The sequence below is a fragment of the Chelonia mydas genome, chromosome 9 (genome assembly GCF_015237465.2).
Source record: "Chelonia mydas isolate rCheMyd1 chromosome 9, rCheMyd1.pri.v2, whole genome shotgun sequence".
NCBI lineage: Eukaryota > Metazoa > Chordata > Testudines > Cheloniidae > Chelonia > Chelonia mydas.
This window is the reverse complement of record NC_057855.1, coordinates 9255697-9278362: the sequence shown is the minus strand read 5'-3', so window position 1 is coordinate 9278362 and position 22666 is coordinate 9255697. Positions and strand designations below refer to the sequence as shown.

The 22666-nt window shown below is 42.8% G+C and overlaps 2 protein-coding genes across 3 annotated transcripts in view; one reads left to right on the top strand and one right to left on the bottom strand.

Annotated features, from left to right (window-relative positions):
• B3GNT5 (UDP-GlcNAc:betaGal beta-1,3-N-acetylglucosaminyltransferase 5) overlaps positions 1 to 1513 on the top strand; it is a 40426-nt gene extending 38913 nt beyond the window's left edge. The window contains exon 3 of the transcript XR_005226731.2: positions 727 to 1513. The gene's annotated coding sequence lies outside the window, so the exon portion shown is untranslated. The remainder of the gene's footprint in view (positions 1 to 726) is intronic.
• The window catches only part of MCF2L2 (MCF.2 cell line derived transforming sequence-like 2), a 320576-nt gene that overhangs the window by 142536 nt on the left and 155374 nt on the right, over positions 1 to 22666 (bottom strand). For both annotated transcript variants that reach the window (XM_037908688.2, XM_043522397.1), the window contains 2 exons: positions 6106 to 6209; positions 1492 to 1580 (listed from right to left, as the gene is read on the bottom strand). In XM_037908688.2, the coding sequence (XP_037764616.1) occupies positions 1492 to 1580; positions 6106 to 6209 (193 nt within the window). The remainder of the gene's footprint in view (positions 1 to 1491; positions 1581 to 6105; positions 6210 to 22666) is intronic.

The following is a 22666-nucleotide window of genomic DNA, read 5'->3' as shown; positions in this document are numbered from 1 at the left end:
GATTATATACTGGAAAACTGACATTGCATTTGACAGCATTTTGTATATAAATTAAACGAAAAGAAAATAATGTTTTTAACTTGAGGTGTTACAAGTAATAATAGTAAAGGCAAAATTCAGCCAGAAACATGGCTCTTCAAGTTGAACATCTCACATTCACCATAGATAACTTTCAGTCATACAACAGTCTTAAATCCATATTACTTGTGGATTGGGTTTGCAAATCTGGCCTTGAGGAGAGAAAATCATTGAGAAAACAATCTCTTCTACAGTTCTGACTCGCGCCCATCCCCAAGATAAGCATCTGACTAGGAGCTACGAACTTGGAAATGACATCAGTTAATATAGGTTCATTTCAAATAAACAAATAACCCTTACACCTTTTAAAATCTGCTGCCTTTATAATGGTATGAGCTTCAAGAACAGTGCATCTTCAGCACCTGCAATATTATGTACATGGAAATCTAGGCTTTATTTCCTACGCTCTCTTGTAAAAACTTTTGTATTGAATAGTAGCATTTTTAACAGAAGTGACCGTGTGAAGTAGTAATAAAATGCGCACATACAGTAGAGAGGATTGAAAAATGGATAGGGAATATAAACCTGACTGTCTCCAATAAAGTTTCAATTCAGCACACCCACTTAATGTTTCACAAGAAACATACTAAAATTACTTTTCAGATTAAATATTTACCTGTTTTTTTTTTAAATCTCTCACAAATCTAGATTAATTGCTATGAATTGCCATTAGACAATTTTGTATGAAGATCTAGAAGATATATGGACAATGAAGAATCAAGGAACTACACCAAGAGGAAAACAGAGGGAAGGAGGGCTGGATCAGTTGAATTTTTTTTATCCTAGATTTAATGAAAGTAATTCTATTTCACATAGAACTATTTGGTTTTTTTTTACTGTCTCCGTGTGGTTTGTGTTCAGGATCATGCACTCAAACTTAATTCCCAATTTATTTCACAAGTCTTCCTAAAATTTAGAGACCGCAAGCCATTACCATATGCACTTAAAAAAAAAAAAAAAAAAAAAAGGCCACATACCTTTAACGTTTCCTGGTCACACACAATCTTCTCTTGCTAAGGAGTTATTTAAGCCCATGATACTTTAAGATATTTGTATGTAAACTTCTTGATGATGAATATGCAAGCTCATTCTTAGTTAAGACCACAAGTGCCATTTTATATAAATAATAATCCTAATTTTAAATTTAACTGATAAATGCAAAATGAGCCTCCTTTATTTACAAAAATATACTCTCCCTCATACCTTGGTTTTGATGACTTTTCTTGGGCAGAATCCCAAATGTGTTTTAATATGGTGGGTGACTGACTGTCCTAATGAATGATAAATCTAGTCTTAGAGAAAACACGTACTTTTGAGAGATGTACTATCCCTGAATAAAAAAAACCTGCCTTCTATTAAGGCAAAAGAAAAACATTACTTTCTGTCACTAACAAGACTCCTCTGCATCCTTACCTCCTCCTAGTGGAAAGATTCTCCTCACTTTCACTCATCACCAGGACTCTGCTGGACCCACCTTGACTGGCTTCATGCATCACTTCAATCTGAGTTAAAAATAAATTTTAAAAATTAAATGGTTGCAGTTTGCTGACTGAAGGCTCGCCTTTCAGTTGCTTTTTAAAAAGCAAAAAAGGCAGAATTTGACAGTATATATTTTAGTAAATCAATTGACAGCTTATATATTTAACAACTTTGACTTCAATAATGTGTGAGTTTTTTTTTTTATTTAAAGCTAACTTCTTACATTTTCTAGAACATTTTATAACCATATGTATTACCTGTTTTGGCTCTGAATTTTTCCATTTATCCTATTGTGAGGAAAACTACTCTTGATAACAGAGACATTCTTGGCTTCTTATAAAGTTTTTATAATCTTCATTCTTAGCTCATAACATATGAGATCAATGTTGTTCTTATATCGGGAGCAACTCTTCATACTTATCTGCCTTGAATAGGAATATCACAAACTTAATTCAGTATTTTATGGTTGCTTAGCATGTTATTAGGCTTGGTGGGGTTTTTGTCTTGCCTGAATGACGTTCCCGTTCTTTAACTGAATGCAGTTTAGTTTGTCTTCAGATTTCAAAATGTATATACAATGCAGTACAGTAAATTCCAAGGAATTATGGGGTTTCTTGTTCTTTTTGGAACGTTTAGAATCGTTTTGCCATTCTTTTGATGATGATGATGATATTATTTCAGAGGCTTCTAATACCTTGGATTTATAAAACAGGAAAGGGTGGATACTGAAATTACCCATGGTTAAGCATTGCACTGTCAGTGATCTTTCAGTATTTAACACCATGAAGTAGCTTTTATACAGTGTAGATAAATATCAAAATACTTTTTACACAAAATAGCTTGGTAATTCTCTCATAGGGTTCAGTGGAAGCCTGGGGTTCTCTTTCCTTTTCTGGTTCTGAAGACATGGGCCAAAACTTGCTTACCTTACTCTCAAAAGTAATCCCCCTTAAACTGAGTGGGACTACTCCTCCTGTGAGCAGAATTTGCTCTTTCAGTAGTGTCTTCCATGAAATTCATTCTAGTAACCATCCTTAGAGGTTTTTAAGGCCCGGCTTGACAAAGTCCTGGCTGGGATGATTTATTTGGGGTTGGTCCTCCTTTGAGCAGAGGGTTGGACTAGATGGCCTCCTGACATCTCTTCCAACCCTAATCTTCTTTGATTTTATGGTCCCTGCCCTGAAGAGCTACCTTACTAACTAACTGAGATGAGAGAAAATAGGACAGTAGTTCAGGTAAGGGAGTGTTTGGGAAGACCACTAAAGGAAAAGTTTAGGAAGATGTGTATGTTAAGGAGCCACTCAGAGGGGGACCATGTACTTAGCAAACAAAAAGTGATGTCTTATGGATATAGAGGATCACAGGAGAGGGCATGAAGCTGAGGCGAGGGAAAGGACTGGAAAAAACAGATGGCTGTCAGCAGAGTAATAGTTAATTATACTTGTATATTGAGCTAGATTCAGGGAGAAGGAATCTTCCCTTTGCTTAGTATCCAGCTTTTTAAAATTATGTCTGGTCAGGAGTGGGAGAAAGCTCCTTGATGCAAATGAACTTACTACTAGTGCCTTTCACCTTTGAAAAAGTGAGGTCATAGTGGTGAGCCATACTTTTGCCTGCTAAGTAATGGTCTGGGGAAAAAGAAAACAAGAACTAATCCAGGGGTCGGCAACCTGTGGCTCGCATGCCAAAGGTGGAACGCGAGCCGATTTTTTTTTTTTTTTTTTTTTTTTAAACTGGCATGCTGCTGCCAGCCAGGGTCCCAGCTGCCGGCCCTGCTCAGCCTGCTGCCTGCCTGGGTGAACGGAACCCCAGGCCAGTAACAGGCTGAGCAGGGCCAGCGGGTGGGACCCCGGCTGGCAGGAGCTGGCGGACGGAACCCCAGGCCGGCAGCGGGTTGAGCGGTGCTGGCGGCCCCGACCCTGGCTGGTAGGAGCTAGTGGAACCCCAGACCGACAGCGGGTGAGCCACTGATGGTCTGGGGTTTTGTCCGCCACCCAGCTCAGCCCGCTGACGGTCTGGGGTACCGGCCACCAGCCCCTTGCCAGCCAGGGTCCTAGCCATTGGCCCTGCTCAGCCTGCTGCCGGCCTGGGATACTGGCCCCGCTCACCTCGCTACTTGTCTGGGGTTCCAGCCGCCTGACCCCCTGCCAGCTGGGGTCTGGGCCTCCACCCTGCTCAGCCCTCCTGCCGGCTTGGGGTACCAGCAGCCAGCCCAGGGCTCTGTTCCTGGCCTAGGCCCAGCGTTCTGCAGCCCTTATCAAAAATGACACTACAATTAGCTTAAAAACTTAAACTTTGTATATTACAGTAATCGTTAAATTATAATAATACATAGGTTTGATTAAACAAAGTAGTTGTACTTATGTGCCTGTGCTTAATTGGTGTTTTCGATCATTTACCTTCTAAAAAAAACTCTCATGTCGTGCACCCCCAGGAGGGGCGTGATGCACCCCGAGGTTAAGAACCACTGCACTAAACTAATAAGATGTGCATTTTAATTTAATTTTAAATGAAGCTACTTAAACATTTTAAAAACCTTGTTTACTTTACATATAACAATAGTTTAGATATATAATATAAAAACTTAGAGAGACCTTCTAAAAACGTTAGAATGTATTACCAGCACACAAAACCTTACATTAGAATGAATAAATGAAGACTTGGCACACCACTTCTGAAAGGCTGCTGACCCCTGAACTAATCCAACAACTAACACCACATGAATGTGAATAATGCCACTTCCTAGGAGAATTGCAACAATGCAGCTGCATGACTACTCTAGTAAGTGTCCAATGAGAAGCTGCAGTTTGTGGGTGCAGCAGGATAGAAAGTTTTGAAATACTGTATATCTGGAAGGCAGATCAGACGCAAGAATGGACTTAAGAAGAAAAAGTCAGTTAGAATGACATTCAGAAGTTAGTCATTTTCCTCTAGTTACAAAACAACGGCATGCTAGTGTCACCTCTTGCCTCACTAATAAAACTACTTTTAGATTTTTCAGAGATGGATGTATATACAGTCCAAAGTACAAAGAAACATTGCCTAATATGGAGAAATGGGACAACTGTGATTAGACTCCCCCTTCTAGGGGCCAGGCTCAAAACAAGATGAACACCACCAGCAGCCCCCTCTCCTGCTTTTCCACTGCCTTCTGAACCCTAGCTGTCCTTGTGATTTTTCCTCTTCCCCTGACCCGCCTCCATACTTTTTAGGTAGAGTCCAACAGTTAATGGAGAAGTAGATCATCAAAGAAGGTAAACATTAAATTGAAAAGTCCTTACCTCCCAGTAGGCAGAGCTTTGTACAGGCAACTTTGGGCTAGTTGTGTATAGAGTGGGCTTATATTGACAATTTTGATTCTTTAATTGCCATGTAAAATCTGAAGTGAAGCCTAAGGATGTTGCTTAGCTGTATGATGTCTTAGGACAAAGTAAAGATAGACATGGACTAGTCCACATAGCTTGTTGAATCCAGTACTAGTGGAATCTACAGCAGAAAGGAGCCACCTTTCTAACGCATTTGGAGGGATGGTGGTTTTTCTAGATTTTAGTTTGAACAGGCAAGTAAGAGATGCCTGCTGCTGGGTTCAATCAGGCTCTGACATTCTCTTAAGTATAAGGTGAGAAATTTTAGCTGAGTTATTTATTCAATGAGTACCCAAAAGTGTGTGAGGTACAATACAGACAAACTAAACACCATCTCTGCTCCAAGCAGATTGCAATCTCAGAAGCAAAAGGACACTGAGGGAAGACCAAACATAGGAGAAAGGCACTATAAGGGAATGGGTCAGTGTTACAAAGCTATGATTAAGTGACTGGTGGTGCATATATCTTAATATTTTTTGTAAATTTGTAGATGGCTTTGCACTTTTTTTGACCTTCTTTTGCCATGCAGCAGCAGGTATTGGATTAGTTTTGTTGTTTTTGAAAAGTATTTAATGAGTAAATTTATCTCGGAGGGGGACTCCACTTGATATGTCTCATTGTTTAATTTTTATCTCTGGAAGGGGCTTGGATACCACCGTGATGAGTGCAATATGAGAACCTGACTAGAACAGAACACCAGTTTTACGGGGTGAATTTTACTAAGGTGACGTCAGAGTAAGATTCCCACTTTAGGCAAAAAGCTATAGTATGATACCTGAGAGCTAAGAGATACAAGATGAGTGAGGTAATATCATTTACTGGACTAACTTCTGTTGATGAGAGAGACAAGTGTTTGAGCCACACACAGTCCTTCTTCAGGGCCCAACACCGCTAAAACTACAGTACATACCTGTGAGCTAATGCATTGTAATATGGGAGGGGTTTTCAAGATGCACATGCAATACACATATAGCCAGATATATTTTTTTCCCTAAAGGAATTTCAGCTTTCACCAGAATGCTTATGCTCATAAAATCCAGTATGAAACTGATATAGAACACATGGGAGTGGGTGGTAGGGTATTTTACCCTGTGTATTTTAAGAGTTTTTGTTGCACCATACAGTGATATCACCTTGCATTCTGTCACAGTAGAGACTGTTTCAAAAACAAAGATGCTCCTACCTTAATTCCGCCTTTAGTCTTCTTAACACTTTTCTTTTTTGATAATTCTACCTCAGAGATGGACTTTGGTGGACAGGGACTTTCTGCTGATCTCCTATTGGTAGCTGAGGGAATCAATAGAGACTAACATTAGAAAACTTGTGCTAGCATGCCTAAATCCTAGTTTCTATTGAAATCAATGGGAAAAGTTCCAATGACTTCCCCTGGGGACTAAGATCTGGCCTTTAGTAAACTGGGCAACAGCAAGTAGTTTTAGCTTCCAGCATTATGCATAGTATTAGGGGGAATAAATCAGAGCATTGTCTTAGGTGAGCTGTTAATAATTATAAAAGCACAAGAATAAAAACACCTGACTTAACTATCCACACACAACAGGACTGCTAGTCAGTTCCAGTCACCAGAGAATTCCCAACTATTTTAAGAGTTATTTTTGGCATGGAAGTGGAGGGGAATCTTGTTCAATTGGGTACAGTAGAATTGGTCCCAAAAAGAAGACCTGAATACTTTAACAGGTTTTCAGTACTTAGCAGTAAGACAATTAGTTTTCTTTTGCACTCAAAGTACAGTAACTCCTCGCTTAACGTTGTAGTTATGTTCCTGAAAAATGCGACTTCAAGCAAAATGATGTTATGTGAATCTAATTTCTCCATAAATATTAATAGGGGGGGGTTAGGTTCCAGGGAAACTTTCACCAGCCAAAAGATTATAGTGTGTGTGTGCGCACACACATACACAATATAAGTTTTAAACAAACAATTTAATACTGTACAGAGCAATGATGATTGTGAAGCTTGGTTGAGGTGGTGAAGTCAGAGGGTGGGATATTTCCTGGGAACTGCCTTACTGCTAAATGATGAACTAGTACTCGGCTGAGCCCTCAAGGGTTAACACATTGTTAATGTAGCCTCACGCGTTACAAAGCAGCACAAAAGGAGGGAGGGGAGAAGCATGGCAGACAGAAACACACACTGTGTGTGAGGAGAGAGAGAGAGATGCACATTGCCCCTTTAAGTACGCTGACCGCACTCTAAGCACATTGCCTTTTTAAGTAGATCAGCAAGTTGAGGCAGCAGCTGCTGCCAGCAAGCTCCCTCTGTCCTGAGCCCTGTCCAGTCTCGTCCTCCCCCCACACCCCCGCCCCCGCTCTATGGAGATGGGGTAAGCGGGGGGAGGGGGACACCCTCACATTAGCCCTCCTCTTTTCCTCCCTACCCATACAGCAAGTAGGAGGATCCCAGGAACAGCTCCAAGGAAGCAGGGGGAGGGACAGCTGAACTGCCGGCAATTGATAGCCTGCTGGGCAGCTGCCCAGCAGGCTATCTTAGGGGGGCTGCTGGTCCACCCTGGTTCCAAGCCCCCACCAGCTCGCTCCAACGGGCTGTTCTTTCTGCAAGCAGTGGACAAAGCAAGCAGCAGCCAAACAACATTATAAGGGTGCATTGCACAACTTTAAATGAGCATGTTCGCTAATTGATCAACAACGAAACAACGTTAATCGGGATGACTTTAAGTGAGGAGTTACTGTATTTATGCACTAGTGAATGACCGCAGTTACCACAGCTGCTATGCCAATCAAAATGTATTTCTTTTACCGTGCACTTGGAAAAAACACGGTTTAGTGGAGTGGAGATTGTGGTCTCTAAACACTGAGCATTGACAAGAGACTCTGTTGTGTTAGGCTGCTTTAGTTTGGCTCACAGTGAGCGAAGCTGCCAATGAGCCAACTGATGCAACGGGCAAATCATCTGCAGCCCTTGAACTGTGTCTCCTCTGGCTGCCATACAAAAGACAATGTGTTAGAATGTGCTGAGGGAAGGAGATTCCCTAATACACATGACCCCAGTGTGCAATTATTCCTGTAGTTTAATAGTAATAAAATAAAACTAGACAAAGAAGTAACTCCTCTGTCACATAGCAAATGAAAGTGCATTTAAAAATGTAAGGTAAACATTAGTCATGTTTATCAGCACATTGATAAAGGCAAAGTTACATGCACTGTTAGAAATAAATCTGGATATCAGATGAAATGCTTCAAGCAAGTCTGTGTCAGGCAGCAAAGGCCAAACTTGCTCCTATTCTATTATGCAGCCCTTTTATTGTTTGTTCTGGGGAAATTTCTAGTTAATTCACCTGAAGTCCATCAGAAAAAATAAAAGCCATTTTTTTTGGATGTATTCACTAATTTTGAGTGCCTCCATATGTGGGTTCTCAAAAATGAAACTAATTATGCATCATGCCTGTAGGGCTGGCTTGACATCCATACTTAAGCGGGAGGCCTAGTTTGTTGGACAACAGGATTAGGGAGGTACCTAGGTCAGCAGGCCAAAAATGGAATGTTTGTGCTAAGATAAGTAAAGGGGTCAGTAAGCTAAAAGACAGAATGCCTGAGCTAGCTAATATAAGAACACCTCCCAGGGAACCATTTACAGTACTAAGAACAAGATAACAATGGGCAAGAGAAGCTGGGGGCGTAAAGATGAGATAAAGAGTAAAGCCAAACATGCACAGCCTATGGACAGAGCATGATATACAGGGAGTGGTTCTTGCAAAGTAACCAAGCCAATCCCAAAACATGCGATGCAATATATACAGAAACGCCCTTTCTTTGTATAACTTTGGATGTGGGGTCTATACCCTGTTCCCACCCGCTACGTTTGAGGTTGATCAACTCAACATAGCTTTGATATATGCCAAATAAAGGAAACTGAATGATGAGACAGGAGTCTAACTGAGTTCTGGGGGAACCAAATGGAAAAGGTCTTAGAGGCTACTTCAACAATGTTGAGAGATGTTATGGACCCACAGCTCTCACTGACATCTGCCCATCCTTCTTTGTGGGAGGCTCATGGCAGATAGCCCTGGATGGAGAGGGCACATCATAATGAAATCAGTAAAGAGAAGACCTGACATGTCTTTCATTTTTCATAAATTTATAGAAGTCAGGATGACCCCACCCAATTATGCAGTCAGACAGAAGGATATTGTGTCTATCCTAGAAATGTATCAAAATAAGATGAGTATTTCTTCTATCTGTATGTGCTGCCTTTCCCCTTACCCAACTGCATGGTCACTGCAATTAGCAACAAAACTTGAAATGGCCTCTCCCTTCACTTCTCTTTGCAACTCCTCACCCTGCATCCTGGCCCAAAACATACAAAGAATTTCAAGTGTACTTCTCGCAAATTTAATTATTTATACATAAAGATCTGACAAATGTCCTGAATAGAACAATTGAAGCCATTACCATGACTACAAAACAACTGAGTTGTACAGGTCCCATGACTGAGTTGAAATCCAACCACTGGGTGTTGTTTGGTTCTCCAGTAGCTCCTTATTATGAGGTAGATGGGGGAATCTTATTTGGTTTTGAGTACCATTTCCAAAAGCTGCATTCTCCAGCCTTGGAGAAAGACTAGTATATGGAAACAGCTGCTCCCTTTGGAAGGTGGTATAATTTCACTTAGAAAATGGTATAATTTCTTTTTGAGCAGGAGGAAAAATTATAAAGATTTAGTAGTAGTAGTTAGTAAAAAATAAATAAATAAATTCCCCTCAATTTTGAAAAGACCTCCCCAAATTTTTCATTTTATTTGAAATTTTTTGTGAATACCTTCTCTCTTTTGCCCCTTCCCCCCCTCCCCCCCCGCCAGTTTCAGGTGTTCCCCATCCCTTTTCTTTCACATTTATTCACTTTTCTTGCAGTTGAAAAGTGCAGAGAGAGAGTGTGTGTTTTGTTGAAATTAAACACATTTTGAAAAATTTTGTGGACAAATGAAATGTTTCAAAAAAACCAAAACTTTTGTGAGAAAATCCTAGGAGTTTTATCAACAAGCCATTTCATGTCCCAAACAAAGCTTGATGGGAAAACATTTCAACTAGCAGCTTGGCTAAAATAGTTTAGAACCCTGTTCGTGTTGAACTTTCCCCCTACCTGAACCAGTGGTTTAGTCATCTGGATTGCTCTGGAAGGCCTGCTCATTTTCTAAAGTTCTGTGTGCTAAACATGCAAGAGCAGGACTCAAACGAGAGGAAACAATGATATGAAACATAAGACCTTTGCCTAAAGCAGCACTGCTGGTAATATCAGCTATGCTGATATTGGCTAATCATCACTCTGAAGGCTAGAGAATACTCCTGTAAAAGTCCAAGCTAATAACAAAATGCAATCAGCGAGGAGGAAGAAAAATCAATAATTCCTTTGATGTCTTGACCATGACTTGAAGATTTGGATGGCTCCAGTTGATTCAGATACACATGCCTTGGATGAGTTCCTAAAAAGCCTAACCACAGCTTGGTCTCCGACCCAGCAAATCCTAGGAAATCAGTGTTTTAACTCAGTAGTTGCTTTACCAGTATAGTTTGTATTTCAGATGGTGGTTGTAGATAGAAATAAAAAGAAGAAAGAAGTCCACACCATAAGCTCAAAACCAGCCCCCTGAATTTCAGGGAGGGGTTTCAGATTAGATCTTGCATTCCATCCTCATGGGCAAATTTAATTTCCACAGACTGGGGATTTAGTAAATTTACTATTGTTTTTTCCATTCCAGTTTTAAGTGTCCCATGCATCTTGGACTGCATATAAAGAGAAGTCTCAAAAGGGGGAACAGTGGAAGCCTCTTGTTTGTGCTGATCCACTGCATGGGAGTGAATTTCACCCAGGGCAAGGAGCTAGCACCCACATCCTCAAAAGTCTTAAGGCACCTCACTCCTATTGAAATCAATAGGCACCTAAACACCTTTGAGGATCTGGGCCTAGATGCCCTAATACAGAGGGTCTTTTCTACCTCTAGCAAGGAGTACAGAATGAGGCCCCTCCCAAAAGTATCCTTCTGTAAGAAAAGAGACCAATCAGTTTCTCAGGGCTTGTCTACGTTACCTGCTGGATCGACGGGCAGTGATCAATCCAGCGGGGGTTGATTTATCACGTCTAGTCTAGGCGCGATAAATCGAGCACTCTCTCGTAGACTCTGGTGCTTCACCAGGGCGAGAGGCGCAGGCAGAGTTGATGGGAGAGCGCCAACCGTCTACTTACCGCAGTGAAGACACCATGGTAAGTAGATCTAAGTACGTCGACCTCAGCTACATTATTCGCATAGCTGAAGTTGTGTAACTTAGATCAATTCTCCCCCCTTCCCCCCCCAGGCCTCAGTCATTGCCATATGCTATTGCCACAAAAATGAAAGCCTCTTTTCTTCCTCTCCTCTGTACAGAAATATTGTGGGCTGTAAGAAGCTGGTGGTTTCCCACAGAGGCACTAATGGAATTCACATATTCCTACATCAGATAATCTCTCTTCTGTCCACCCTGCCTTCTCCTTCCTCTATTTTGCAGGATGTATTTGTTTTATCCTCACTCCAGATGTTATTCATTAGTGAATGAGAGTTCTGTATGGGTAAGTGTAAGGGGTGCCAAAAAGAATCCAATGAGCAGTCAGCTATATATAGATGAGATGTAGTTTGTTTAGGTTTTATTACTAAAATGACCGAAATTTGCTTCCTCAAATGAACTCAGAGTTCAAAGCTGCCTGGAGTATGAGTCAACTTATTTGTCACTGGTGCATAATACAGATATTATAATATTGGACAGCACCCAGCTGATCCAATATTTTGTTTTATCCGCATTGTTCAATGTGCGGCCCTCGGTCTTATTTCTGGAACATTATTCAAACCCTCCTCTGAAGACAGAATTATTTATTTCCTCATGGGCTTTTCAATGCTGCTCCTCACTATAGAATATGAGTGCTTCACAAACAGTGTATTTTCACATTATACCTGTGAGGTGAGGGGATGGTATTATCTTCATTTTACTTATGGGGACCTGAGGCAAAGAGATTAAGATCAAGTGTCCACTAATTTTGGGTGTCAAATGTGAGACGCCTAAGACCTGATTTTTTCAGAGTACTTAGAATTATATCATACTCTATATGTTCAAAAGCACAGGCAACCTTAATGATGGGATTTCCTAATTTTTGAGTGCTTGACTTTGCAACATTGTAATGTTCTTCTAATGTAGCGTTTTATGTGTAGGTTCTTAGGTTTTTAAAAAAGCAAACTGAAAAAAACAAAATAGTCTATCATATGGAATCACATTTACACCCACATAGGACCTTGGCTGGTTGGAACATTTAGGCCCATTACACATACTTTGTTAGTTCAAGTGGCAGAACAACCGCTAGCAGTAGTAGGTTGTTGTCCTCTGTACGTTTCACCAAAGGAGGAGGATGACACACGCACTTTGTCAGCACTTTGTCTGAAACTCACTGGCAGGAAGGAATACAAATTTTAGGAGAATTCAACTTCCAATTCTAGCAAGTCTCTGCTGAATGGGTGTAAACTGAGATTTTTTTCAAAGGCTTCTATCTTGTAGACAAATTTTGGACATTTTTTAAAAACAGGAAGAGCACAAAGCACTTCCCGAATGCCCGGGCAAGCCTCTTGCCTAATTTCAAGCCCTTGATCCAAAGTGCAGAGGTGCCTGAGCTTCTCAACTAAATGGTTGTAAAATTGTTTTAACCTGGGCAAACCAATATATCTTCCCTGAATCTCATTCAGGAAATGGCCAAACCCTTTTTGTTGAAACTTTCCAAAATAATTTAGCATGAGGCAGACACCCTGTAGGGAAAACTTCAGCCCAAATGTTCAAAGTTTAGCAGCGTTATAAGCAACTGAAAACAGGGTCTTATAATGGGAAGGATCGGGCAACATTAACTGTGGACAGCACTAACAGCTCCACCTATAATACTTTGTAGCTCAGTAGGTTCCTTCCCAAAGTGCTTTACAATTGGTGTGCCAGATTGATCACAACAGCTTGACCACACTAGCCCTATGCCAGTTTACATCAGCCGAGGATCTGGTCCTCTATTTACAGGAATTCCATCAAACACTGTAGTGCAGCCAGCAAAAATTTACCCAACGTATCGGCATCTCAGAAATTGAGTTAATTGGAGCACAGAACGAGCCCATTAATTTTCTTGTCAGGTTGCATCTCTTTCTTCCCAACATGCATGCAGGGATGAATTCTGCCCTCAGTAACTCCCATGAAACCCTCAATGGAAGTTAACCTCAACGGGGAGTAAACCGAGCTAACCTCAGAGTAACATGTATCTTTATGTAGCATTAAAATAGAAAACTCAAAAAGATTTACAGGGAAATCTGTCTGAAGTGACCATCCAAAGGGCTGTTGCCTCCTTGAGGTTGGTCTATAAGTAAAGCGTGAGCAAATTTCCACAGGCAAACCTCTCCCTCAAGAACAAGAGGACCGGACATGTTTTGTAGTGAACATCATGTCCGTTCCACTCATTGTTTTTATTGTTTTATTAAGTAGGTACAGGGGTTTGGGCCAGTCCGATGCCCATGTATAGTTGGTAGATCAATTTGTGAAATGAGATGCTTCAGAATGAAAGAGGGTATGAATTTAAATATTAAGATTTTGTCCCTGATTCTGCAGTCCAGCGGAGGAATACTTGGCGCAAGTCCGGGGGGGAAGGGGAGGCAGTTTTGAGCCACCTGTCCATGCTCTACCCTCTCCTGAAGGCTGCCCTAAGCTATGCCTCCTGCCAACAGCCCCCAGAAGCTAGGAGTGTGTGCGTGTGTGTATGGGGGAAATGTCACAATAAAATTCCCAGGAGCATTTCATGAATGACCTCCAGCACCACCACTTATGCCCTTTCTTTGAGCATTCTGCATTGGGTGAATTTCACCTTTTGTCCCTTTCCTTGGAGAATCAGAGTGGGGAACATAGTCAGCATTTTGCTCTGGAAACAGGGACTATCTTTCCAGAGAGTTGGCAGGTGAGAAACATCTCTGGATTTTTTTCCCCTGCACAGGGGAACTCAGATAATAGTCACCGTGTGGCCCTTCTGTGGTCTAGTTAGATATGCAGGTTATAGCACACGAGTCTTACTTTCAGGCCCCCAGCAGCTATTACTCACATCTTATTTATTCACCTGCCTCCTTATTTGCATAGAAATTATATCTATGAATGCAGTAGCTTCCTGTTGACATAATCTGCTTTGCCTGTGATCAGGAAGATTCAGGAACCTGAAACAATGATGAGTTACAATATCTGCCATAAACAGCACTGGCAGCCTCTCTTCCTTCTTCCCCAATTCATGCTCAATAAATCCTTCCAGTACCAAGGCCCCATCCCTGCAATGTGATCCCATGAACCCTCATTGACTTGAGCTGAACTTCACAGAGGTGCATGGGTCTGCCCACATAGATCAGATTGTTGGACCGTTAATTCAGAGAAAAACAGTCAGCTATTATATTGGCTTAAAGAAAAGACCTACATTTGAAGTAGTGTGCCTGGTAGTACTGATCCTCTTAATATGTAGAAAGGATGTTAGGGAAAGCCCAAGAGAGGACGGCTGGAAGAGACACGGGATATAAGGGAGATCCCACACCGGAGCCATTCTTTTTAGGTGACGAGTCTGAGGAACTGTCCCAGACTGAGGTGTCGATGGAGGAAGTTTTGGAACAGACTGATAAACAGTAATCGATTGCCAGGACCAGATGGGATTCACCCAAGAGTTCTGAAGCAACTCAAATATGAAATTGCAGAACTATTCATTGTGATATGTAACCTATTGCTTAAATCAGCCTCTGTACCAGATAACTGGAGGATACCTAATGTAATGCTGTTTTTTTAAAAAACGCTCCAGAGGTGACCCTGGCAATTATAGGCCACTAAGCCTAACTTCAGTACCAGGCAAATTGGATGAAACTATAGTAAAAACAGAATTATCAGACACACAGATGACCGTGATATGTAGGGAGAAAGTCAACCCAGCTTTTGTGAAGGGAAATCATGACTCACCAATCTACTGGAATTCTTTGAGGGAGTCAACAAGCATGTGGACAAGGGGGATCCAGTGGATATAGTGTACTTTGACTTTCAGAAAGCCTTTGACATGGTCCCACCCCAAAGGCTCTTAAGCAAAGTAAGCAGTCATGGGATAAGCGGGAAGATGTTCTCATGGATCATTAACTGGTTAAAAGATAGGAAACAAAGGGTTGGAATAAATTGGCAGTTTTCACTGTGGAGAGAAATAAATAGTGGGGTCCTTCAGGGCTCTGTACTGGTACCAGTGCTGTTAAATATATTCACAAATGATCTGGAAAAGGGGGTAATCAGTAAGGTGACAAAATTTGCAGATGATACAAAATTACTCAAGATAGTTAAGTCCGAAACTGACCGCGAAGAGTTACGGGGGGATCTCATAACTCTGGGTGACTGGACAACAAAAAAACAATGCTGATAAGTGCAAGGTAACTCATATTGGAAAGCATAATCCCCAAAATGAGGAGTCTAAATTAGCTATTATCACTCAAGAAAGAGATCTTGGAGTCATCAGGGATAGTTCTCTGAAAACATCTGCTCAATGTACAGTAGCAGTCAAAAAAGCTAACAATGTTATAAACCATTAGGAAAGGGATAGCTAATAAGACAGAAAATATCATAATACAACTACATAAATCCATGGTATGCCCACACCTTGACTACTGCATGCAATTCTGGTTATGCCATCTCAAAAAAGTTGTTATAATTGGAAAAAATACAGAGAAGTGCCAACAAAAATGGATAGGGGTCTAGACAACTTCTATACGAGGAGAGATTAAAAAGACTGGGACTGTTCATCTTAGAAAAAGACAACAGAGGGTGGATATGATAGAGGTCTATAAAATCGTGACTGGTGTGGAGAAAGTGAATAAGGAAGTGTTATTTACCCCTTCACATAACAAAAGAACCAGAGGTCACCCAATGAAATTAATAGGCAGCAGGCTTAAAACAAGAATAAAGAAGTACTTCTTCACACAATGCACAATCAGCCTGTGGAACTCATTGCTAGGGGATGTTGTGAAGGCCAAAAGTATAACTGGGTTCAAAAAAGAATTAGATAAATTCATGGAGGATAGGTCCATCAATGATTATTAGTCAAGATGGTCAGGGATGCAACCCCATGCTCTGGGTGTCTCTAAACCTCCAACTGTCAGAAGCTGGGAGTGGACAAAAGGGGATAGATAACTTGATAATTGCCCTGTTCATTGCCTCTGAAGCATCTGGCAGCATACTGGATACTGGGTTAGATGGACTATTGGTCTGACTCAGTATGGCCATTCTTATGTTCTTGTCTTCAAGGCAGTGTGGTCACAACTAAGGCTCAGGAGTCAAAACATCTCTGTTCTATTCTCAGTTCTACCACAGACTCACTGTGTAAACTTGAGTGAGTGATTTAACTTCTCTGTGCTCAAAGGAGTCAATGATACCTAACTAACAGGGATGTTGTAATGTTGGTGAAGTGCTTTGGGATTCTGAGATGAAAGTCAGTTCAGAAATCCAATGAACGACGTTTTATACATTGAGCAACTGTTGGAGAAGACGGTACCATTTTAAAAACTAAATTGTCTCTTTCTGGCCAGGGTAGTTTAACTGTGTTATTTCCTTTTCCAAGCCCAGGAAATACTGCAGAAAGTCAAATACTGGTACATGGGCAAGTTTTATTTTTATGGCACCCACTCTGGGTCAGTACTATTTAGAGACAGAGCATGAGTATTAATTATTTGCCTTACCAATAAATCATTGAATATCAATCTTTGGTTTGACCTGTCAGGCTTATCTGTTGAAACATTCTTAGGCTTTTGTCTACAATTACCGGGGGTTCAACGCACAGCGATTGATGCATCGGCAGTCGATTTAGCGGGTCTAGTAAATTGACTGCAGATCGCTTTCCTGTCGACTCCTGTACTCCACCTGGACGAGAAGTGCAAGGAGAGTCGATGGGAGAGCGTCTCCAGTTGACATCACGTAGTGTGGACATCGTGGTAAGTAGATCTAAGCATCGGTGAGCTGGAGCCGGTTCGCTAGAAACGGTTGTTAAATTTAGAAGCCCTTTTAGAACCGGTTGTTCCTCAAGGGACAACAGGTTCTAAAAGGGCTTCTAAATTTAACCGGCCAAAACTGGCACCTTAGGCGCCGACTCCACGTGTGCTCCAGCCCTGGGGCCACCCAAAGGGAAAATTTGGTGGGTGCAGAGCACCCACCGGCAGCTCCCTGTCCCACTGCTGGCCCCTGCTCGCCTCCAGCTCCTCCCCTGAACGCACTACCTCGCTCTGCTTCTCCGCTTCCCCAGGCTTCCCACGAATCAGCTGTTTGGGCCAGAAGCTGGGGCAGGCTGAGAAGCAGGCCGCGGTTTCCCGCTCAGGCCCAGGGAGGCGGAGGTGAGCTGGGGCGGGGGGGCGCAAGGAGGGCCGCCTGCACCACAGCAGGTAACCCTGGGGGAGGGGGCTGGCCCAAAGGGGAACCGCTCCCCGCCCCAGCTCACCTCCGCCACCCTCGGCCTGAGCGGGAAGCCACGGCCTGCTTCTCAGCCCTCCAGGCTTCCCGCCGAACAGCTGATTCGCTGGAAGCTGGGGGAGGGGGCAGAGAAGCAGAGTGGGGCGGTGGGTTCAGGGGAGGAGGCGGAGGTGAGGTGAGCTGGGGCCGGGCGCAGGGCACGGAGCGGCCGGTGGGTGCTCTGCACCCACCAAATTTTCCCCGTGGATGCTCCAGCCCGGAGCACCCAGGGAGTCGGCGCCTAAGGCGCCACTTTTGATGTGATCAGTGGGGGAGCGGCCGCTCCCCCTGCTCCCCCCCAGCTACGCTCCCCTGCCCCTAGGAGCCAGAGGGACCTGCTGGATGCTTCCTGGGAGCTGCCCCAGGTAAGCACCGCCAGGACTCCCCACTTCGCCCCCCGGCAGGTGCCTCTGGCTCTTAGGGGTGGGGTGGGCACCCACTACGGTGGCCCACGAGACCCTCCTGCCCAGTTCTGGGGGCAGTCAGGGGACAGGGGAGGGGGGTGGATGGGGCAGGGGTCCTGGGGGGGCATCAAGGAACGCAGGGGGGTTGGATGGGGCAGGAGTCCCAGGGGGCAGGGGTGGGCAACGACCCCCTCGTGGGGTGAGGAGGAAACCCATTGTTAAGATTTTGGCAGCTCATCACTGGATCTAAGTACGTCGACTTCAACTACGTTATTCACGTTGCTGAAGTTGCGTAACTTTTAGATCGATTTCCCCCAGTAGTGTAGACAAGGCCTTAGTAAGCTAATCATTAATACACACTGTATATTGCAATCTAGGTATTTAACTGGCTCTGATCACTGTAGTATATGAGCATAATCATCTGAGTAGCACTACTCTGGTCCAGTATGAGGGAGGTGGTAGTGTGACTTTCAGGACCAGTGAACACTGTACATCTCCCCAGTATATCGCAGTTCTAGCAATATTTATAAATAATCTGGGCTTGCTAACCATTTGCAACAATAGGCACAGGGTTCAAAAATCATCTGTATATCATTCTGTCTAATCAGTTGTACTTTGAGCTCTAACATAAAATTCACAGAACCACACTCTAGAATCAGTTAGGCTTTCTGCTTAAAGAACTGATGGGATCAGATGGCCTTCATGAACAAAGGATCCAGATTATTTAAAGGGTTGTAATTTTCACCGCCTGCAAAGCAAATATGTGCTTTGTTATCTATATTTATTTCCCTCTGCTTCACAGTACATCTGAAATAGTATAAAACTGCAGAGTTTGTGTGTGCTCTGGAAATGACTATAAGGTGCTGATACGTAGGGAGTAAAATTGCATCTTGGTCTACACTACAGAGTCAGGTTGATAAGGCAGTTTACCCCAACCTAATTATGTCAGCGTACACACTACAGGCTGGCTCCGGCTGATGTAAGTGCCGTACTACAGCGACATAATAACTGCATCTCCACGAGAGGCGTAGGGCTTTGCTGATGGAGTTAGGGTGACGCAGTGTTGTTGTAGTCGTCACTGCATTACTTACATTGGCTGTTGGCTCTCATTCTTGTCAATTGCATGGCTATATCCTAGAGCTAAATTCTCCCAGCAAGGAGCCCTGATACTGCCTGGAGGCTCCTGGCCCCCCACTCCCACCGCCTCCCCAGGATCTCAGCTCCCCGCTGCCAGAAGCCTGGCTGCCCCCCTCACGCCCAGGCTCTCGGCTCTCCGTCACAGCCAGGCTCCCAGTGGGAATCCTCAGTACAGCTGCCAGGCTCCCCACAAGGAGAGGGGAGCCAGGAGCCTCCAGGCAGCAGCCCGTCTGCCAGCCGGGAGTGGGGAGCCTGGACAGCAGCTGGGCTGGGAGCCGGGAGCTGGAGGGCAGCTGGGCTCCAAGTGCCAGCCTAGCTGGGAGTGGGGAACACAGGAGCAGCTGGGCTCTAGGTGGAGCTCCCCATCTGCCCTAGTTACAGCCCTGCTTTCTTGTCAATTTCACGGCTCCAGCATGTAGCGGTGAAATTGACAAAAATGACAGCCAACAGCCAATGTAAGTAATGCAGTAGTCTACACGGACACTGCGTCATCCTAATTCCACCAACATAAACCTTACGCCTCTCGTGGAAGTGGAGTAGGGCACTTACATCGGTGGGAGCCAGTCTGTAACGTGTATGCTGCCATAATTAGGTTGACATAAACTGCCTTACATCGACCTACCTCTGTAGTGTACACCAAGCCTTAATTTACACTTTTAAGGCTCTTTGCTAAAGACTGACTCACTGATCTGTGCACTTGGTAAGTGTCCCCATGTGAGCCAAAGTGGTGAGATAATTGATTAAGTACCAGGTGATGATCTTCATCTGAGTAGGGAAGGAAATAGACTTCTAGGATGGAGGCTGGCACAACTGATTAAGAGAGCTTTAAACTAGGAATTTGGGGGAGATGGTTGGGAGATGTCCAGGTAATCTCCACGCCGGATTTTAGCATTGAGAAGGAAGAAAATGAAATAAGAAAGGATACAGCTGTGGGTAGGAGAATGTATATAAGGAGGAAGGGCAGTGTGGATACCAGTCGAATAGGTTATACTGGCTGTAGAATGACCGTGCCTAATAGGGTACAGAATGTGAGCGAGGCCAAACAGCAAAAATTAAGATGTTTGTACACCCATGCGAGGAGCCTCGGTAACAAAATGGAGGAACTAGAGCTACTGGTGCAGGAAGTGAAACCAGATATTATAGGGATAACAGAAACATGGTGGAATAGTAGTCATGACTGGACTACAGGTATCGAAGGGTATGTGCTGTTTAGGAAAGACCAAAATAAAGGTAAAGGTGGTGGAGTAGCATTGTATATCAATGATGAGGTAGAATGTAAAGAAATAAGAAGCGATGGAATGGATAAGACAGAGTCCGTCTGGGCAAAAATTACACTGAGGAAGAAAACTATCAGAGCCTCCCCTGGGATAGTGCTTGGGGCGTGCTATAGACCACTGGGATCTCATTTGGATATGGATAGAGCCCTTTTTAATGTTTTTAATAAAGTAAATACTAATGGAAACTGCATGATCATGGGAGACTTTAACTTCCCAGATATAGACTGGAGGACGAGTGCTAGTAATAATAATGGGGCTCAGATTTTCCTAGATGCGATAGCTGATGGATTCCTTCATAAGTAGTTGCTGAACCGACTAGAGGGGATGCCATTTTAGATTTGGTTTTGGTGAGTAGTGAGGACCTCATAGAAGAAATGGTTGTAGGGGATAATCTTGGTTCAAGTGATCATGAGCTAATTCAGTTCAAACTGAACGGAAGGATTAACAAAAATAAATCTGCAACTAGGGTTTTTGATTTCAAAAGGGCTGACTTTCAAAAATTAAGGAAATTAGTTAGGGAAGTGGATTGGACTGAAGAACTTATGGATCTAGGCCTGGGATTACTTTAAATCAAAGCTGCAGAAGCTATCGGAAGCCTGCATCCCAAGAAAGGGGAAAAAATTCATAGGCAGGAGTTATAGACCAAGCTGGATGAGCAAGCATCTCAGAGAGGTGATTAAGAAAAAGCAGAAAGCCTACAGGGAGTGGAAGATGGAAGGGATCAGCAAGGAAAGCTACCTTATTGAGGTCAGAACATGTAGGGATAAAGTGAGACAGGCTAAAAGTCAAGTAGAGTTGGACCTGGCAAAGAGAATTAAAACCAATAGTAAAAGGTTCTATAGCCATATAAATAAGAAGAAAAAAAAGAAAGAAGTGGGACCGCTAAACACTCAGGATGGAGTGGAGGTCAAGGATAATCTAGGCATAGCTCAATATCTAAACAAACACTTTGCCTCAGTCTTGAATAAGGCTAAAGAGGATTTTAGGGATAATGGTAGCATGACAAATGGGAATGAGGATATGGAGGTAGATATTACCATATCTGAGGTCGAAGCGAAACTCAAACAGCTTAATGGGACTAAATCAGGGGGCCCAGATAATCTTCATCCAAGAATATTAAAGGAATTGGCACCCAAAATTGCAAGCCCATTAGCAAGAATTTTTAACAAATCTGTAAACTCAGGGGTTCTACCGTACGATTGGAGAATTGCTAACATAGTTCCCATTTTTAAGAAAGGGAAAAAAAGTGATCTGGGTAACTACAGGCCTGTTAGTTTGACATCTGTAGTATGCAAGGAAAAATTTTGGAAAAATTGGAAAAATTTTGAAGGAGAAAGTAGTTAAGGACATTGAAGTCAATGGTAAATGGGACAAAATATAACATGGTTTTACAAAAGGTAGATCATGCCAAACCAACCTGATCTCCTTCTTTGAGAAAGTAACAGATTTTTTAGACAAAAGAAAGCAGTGGATCTAATTTACCTAGATTTCAGTAAGGCGTTTGATACGGTGCCACATGTGGAATTATTAGTTAAATTGGATAAGATGGAGATCAATAGGAAAATTGAAAGGTGGATAAGGAATAGGTTAAAGGGGAGACTACAATGGGTCCTACTAAAAGGTGAACTGTCAGGCTGTAGGGAGGTTGCCAGTGGAGTTCCTCAGGGATCAGTTTTGGGACCAATCTTATTTAATCTTCTTATTACTGACCTCGGCACAAAAAGTGGGAGTGTGCTAATAAAGTCTGCGGATGATACAAAGCTGGGAGGTATTGCCAATTTAGAGAAGGACCGGGATATCATACAGGAGGATCTGGATGACCTTGTAAACTGGAGTAATAGTAACACGATGAAATGTAATAGTGAGAAGTGTAAGGTTATACATTTAGGGATTAATAACAAGAATTTTAGTTATAAGCTGGGGACGCATCTATTAGAAGTAACGGAGGAGGAAAAGGACCTTGGGGTATTGGTTGATCATAGGATTACTATGAGCCGTCAATGTGATATGGCCGTGAAAAAAGCTAATGCAGTCTTGGGATGCATCAGGCGAGGTATTTCCAGTAGAGATAAGGAGGTGTTAGTACTGTTATACAAGGCACTGGTGAGACCTCACCTGGAATACTGTGTGCAGTTCTGGTCTCCCATGTTTAAGAAGGATGAATTCAAACTGGAACAGGTACAGAGAAGGGCTACTAGGATGATCTGAGGAATGGAAAACTTGTCTTATGAAAGGAGACTCAAGGAGCTTGGCTTGTTTAGCCTAACTAAAAGAAGGTTGAGGGGAGATACGATTGCTCTCTATAAATATATCAGAGGGATAAATACCAGAGAGGGAGAGGAATTATTTAAGCTCAGTACCAATGTGAACACAAGAACAAGTGGATATAAACTGGTCATTGGGAAGTTT